Consider the following 3,365-nt stretch of genomic DNA (forward strand, 5'->3'; position numbering starts at 1 on the left):
GGAGTTGTTATAAATGTGGGCCTTGAGCGTTCCTGATTTTCAAAATTCTTTTGCCCTATATGTTGTGAAACCATGAGACATAGCATTGGGAGTTCTCACCCATAGTTAGAGAACAATCCTAGAACTGAATCTTACAACTCCCCATGGCTAGGCTCTGTAGCATGGAATGTTGCTGGCCATGCATTGTAACCCATCTCCATCCCTACCGGATACAGTAGGTACACTCACAGCACAACTTCTTGTTCTAGTCTCTTATCTAAATATTTCATGGATAGCTCATCTTGAATGGAACTTTATAATCTCCTCTTAAATACCTCAATGACTAACCAACTCCAGAAAATTACTGGCTGGGTTCACCTGCCCTAATATGGATAATAATACCTAAAATGTTACAGCCCATTGGACAACAGTAGTTGACAGCATTTAATTTACATTTCAAAACAGCTACTTGAGATGATTATGATTGTTTCAGGACAAAGAATAATAAATGTTTGTGGTGACAGACATGTTAATTAGCCCAAGCAATCATTGCACACTGTATCTGTCTACTGAAGCATCATGCCACACTCAAAAATTACTAAAGGACTTAAGACTAGGCTATCTCAAAATAGAAAACAAAATAGAAATAGTATTGGCATATAGATTATTGGAGCTGAAATTATGTGAGAAAATGAAGCTTTAGGCATGCCTATGTGGTCTGCCTTTTCCTGCAAGCAGAAAGCCATAAGGATGATTTTGACTTCGTCACCAAGACTGTAATGAAGGGTTGTAATGAATCTGAATAAAGAATCCCACTAATGTAATACTCATCTTAAGCTTGCTTTTATACCTACAGGTATGTCTCTTAGTGTAATCTCTAGAATTTGCTTCTCTGTTAGAAATCCATTTGTTTGTCAGTCCTTTACAATTTCTTTGTTCTTTTTTTAAAAAGTCTAAAAACAACTTGTTTCAGCATTTTTCTTGGAAAGGCACTCGCCTGTTAAGCTCTTCATGTATACATAAACTAATAAAGTTGTGTGCTTTTCTCTTGACAATCAGCTTTGTATGAATTTGTTTTCTACTCAGCCAAAGAAACCCACATAAGAACCAAGAGGTGTCTCAGGAAATCACTCACTTCTCAATGGCATTCACAATTATCATGCATCAGTTAAACTGCATGATATCAAAATGATCTCCAAGATAAAGCCATAATATAATCTCCATATGATCTTCTAATAATTTAATATTCTTCCATTTTTATGTTAGTGACTTGAATCTATTTTGAGTATTGGGATGAGGCTGTCAAAGCTTCTTCAGAAGGATTCATACATAAGATCTGTAGCTGTATATTGCTACTTTGTGGCTTCTTCTTCCTTCCACCTTTCTGTACTGTTTCCCACCCCTTCAACACTGTAGCACTAGATAGGAAAGAAAAAAAGGAGAGGAAAATAGTAAAGAAACAAAGATGGTAGAGAGGAAAAGAAAGAGATCCCTGAATTTAATTTCTTCTTGTTTCTTCTTTGAGCATAACAGACCACAACCCCACCCCCACCACCAATGACCACCAACCACCAACCTCACCTTTCAGGGCTCTAGCATTTATATACCCCCTGAAGAGTTTCCAGAATTCCAAATATCACACGATTGCAGGAACTATCTGCAGCTGGCAAGACCACATACCTCTGCTAGAGCATGAGACAAATCAGTTAACTACTACAGACAGTCAGAAGCAGTCCCATACCCCATACCTGAGATTAAAACACCTTCATATAATATTTCTGTGTTTGGAAACCAAAATTCCAAAAATTTCACTACAAAGATCCAAAGCTCTGTATGCTAAGTAAAGTATTTCAGATCATGATTTCCTTATTTTCCCAGGAACAGAAGCTAGGAAGCTAGAAGGGTAGAAAATATCAGGAAAGTTAGAGACGGCCTTAAGCTGTTGGGGGTGGTGTGTGTGCCACAATTATTTAGGAAATAGCTGGTCAGCTAATGACTTGTGTGTTTAGGCATAGTGTTATCTGTGTTGGGAATCACTGATTTTGTAAAAAGTAATGTCACAGTTAATTATATCTCCTGTCACTGTCCCAAATATTTACGGCCCATTACAACTTTCCAGTGTGGCCAGAATGTGCTCCCCAAGTACATTCTTTTTAAAAATTGTGACATAAATCACAGCTTACTCTGTTGTGCATGAAGACCATAGTCAGTGACCTACAAAGCATCTCAATGTATTCAAAAGGAAGACTCTAAAATCTGAAGAACTACTGAGCTGTTTGCTGTGACCAGTGAAAGATCAAGGTGGGATTCTAGACATGAGAGCTACCACAGAGATGTTACAAGCTCTTCTCTTCACCTTCTATCCGGAGCCTGGGCCTCTCCCTAGCACTCTCCACAGAGCTCCCTTCACATCCTTGTTCCTCAGCGTATAGATCAGAGGGTTGAACATGGGGGTGATGATAGTATAAAACAGGGCCACAAACTTCCCCTTGCTCTCAGAATACCTATGGACTGGTTGAAGATATGTATAAATACCTGAGCCATAAAAGAGAGAAACCACCATGAGGTGGGACCCGCAAGTCCCAAAAGCCTTTTTGCGTCCAGCCATTGACTTGACTTTCAGTACAGCCTTAGCAATGTGAACATAGGAGCCTAGTATCAGTACTGCAGGACAGACCAAGACTACTGTTCGAGCCACAAACATCTTAGCTTCTGTTCCTTCTGTGTCCTCACAGGCCAACTTGAGGAATATGGGCATTTCACAGAAGAAGTGATTGATTGCATGGCCACAGAGTCTCATGGCCATCACAAGCCCTGTCTGGATCAGAGAGTTCACAAGACCTCCCACCCAGGAGGAGATGGCCAATGCCCTGCAGAGGATGGGGTGCATAATGGTGGTGTAGTGGAGTGGATGACACACAGCAGCATAGCGATCAAAGGCCATTGCCACCAAAATCAAACATTCTGTAGAGGCCAGAGCAAGGAAAATGAAGAGCTGTGCCACACACCCTCCATAGCTGATGGTCCTGTCAAGTCCATGGAGGTTGATCAGGAGCTGAGGCACGGTGCTGGTGGTATAGCAGAGGTCCAGGAAGGAGAGATGGGAGAGGAAGAAGTACATAGGTTTGTGCAGTCGAAGGTCTAGTCTTGCAAGAATGATGATGGTGGTATTGCCAAAGATAGTTAGGGAGTAGAAAAACAAAATAATGACAAAAAGAAAGACTTGCAGTTGAGGCCAATCTGAGAAACCCACCAAAAGGAAACTCTCTTGTGAACTGGTGTTGAAATTTCCCATAGCCTTTCACTTGTACAAATATCAAACTCTACTCATTGTTTCCTGTAAGGAGATGGGTTAAAATACTATAAATACTCAAAAACTATGTTTT

General features: G+C 40.4%; 1 protein-coding gene across 1 annotated transcript; it reads right to left on the reverse strand.

The window, feature by feature from the left end:
• Positions 1 to 2,338: 2,338 nt before the first annotated feature.
• LOC114635449 (olfactory receptor 10-like) lies at positions 2,339 to 3,274 on the reverse strand. The gene has a single exon (XM_028784031.1). The coding sequence runs from the start codon at positions 3,272 to 3,274 to the stop codon at positions 2,339 to 2,341; it is 936 nt and encodes a 311-aa protein (XP_028639864.1).
• Positions 3,275 to 3,365: the final 91 nt, after the last annotated feature.

This window comes from Grammomys surdaster, unplaced genomic scaffold (genome assembly GCF_004785775.1).
Source record: "Grammomys surdaster isolate TR1022 unplaced genomic scaffold, NIH_TR_1.0 104679, whole genome shotgun sequence".
NCBI classification, from domain to species: domain Eukaryota; kingdom Metazoa; phylum Chordata; class Mammalia; order Rodentia; family Muridae; genus Grammomys; species Grammomys surdaster.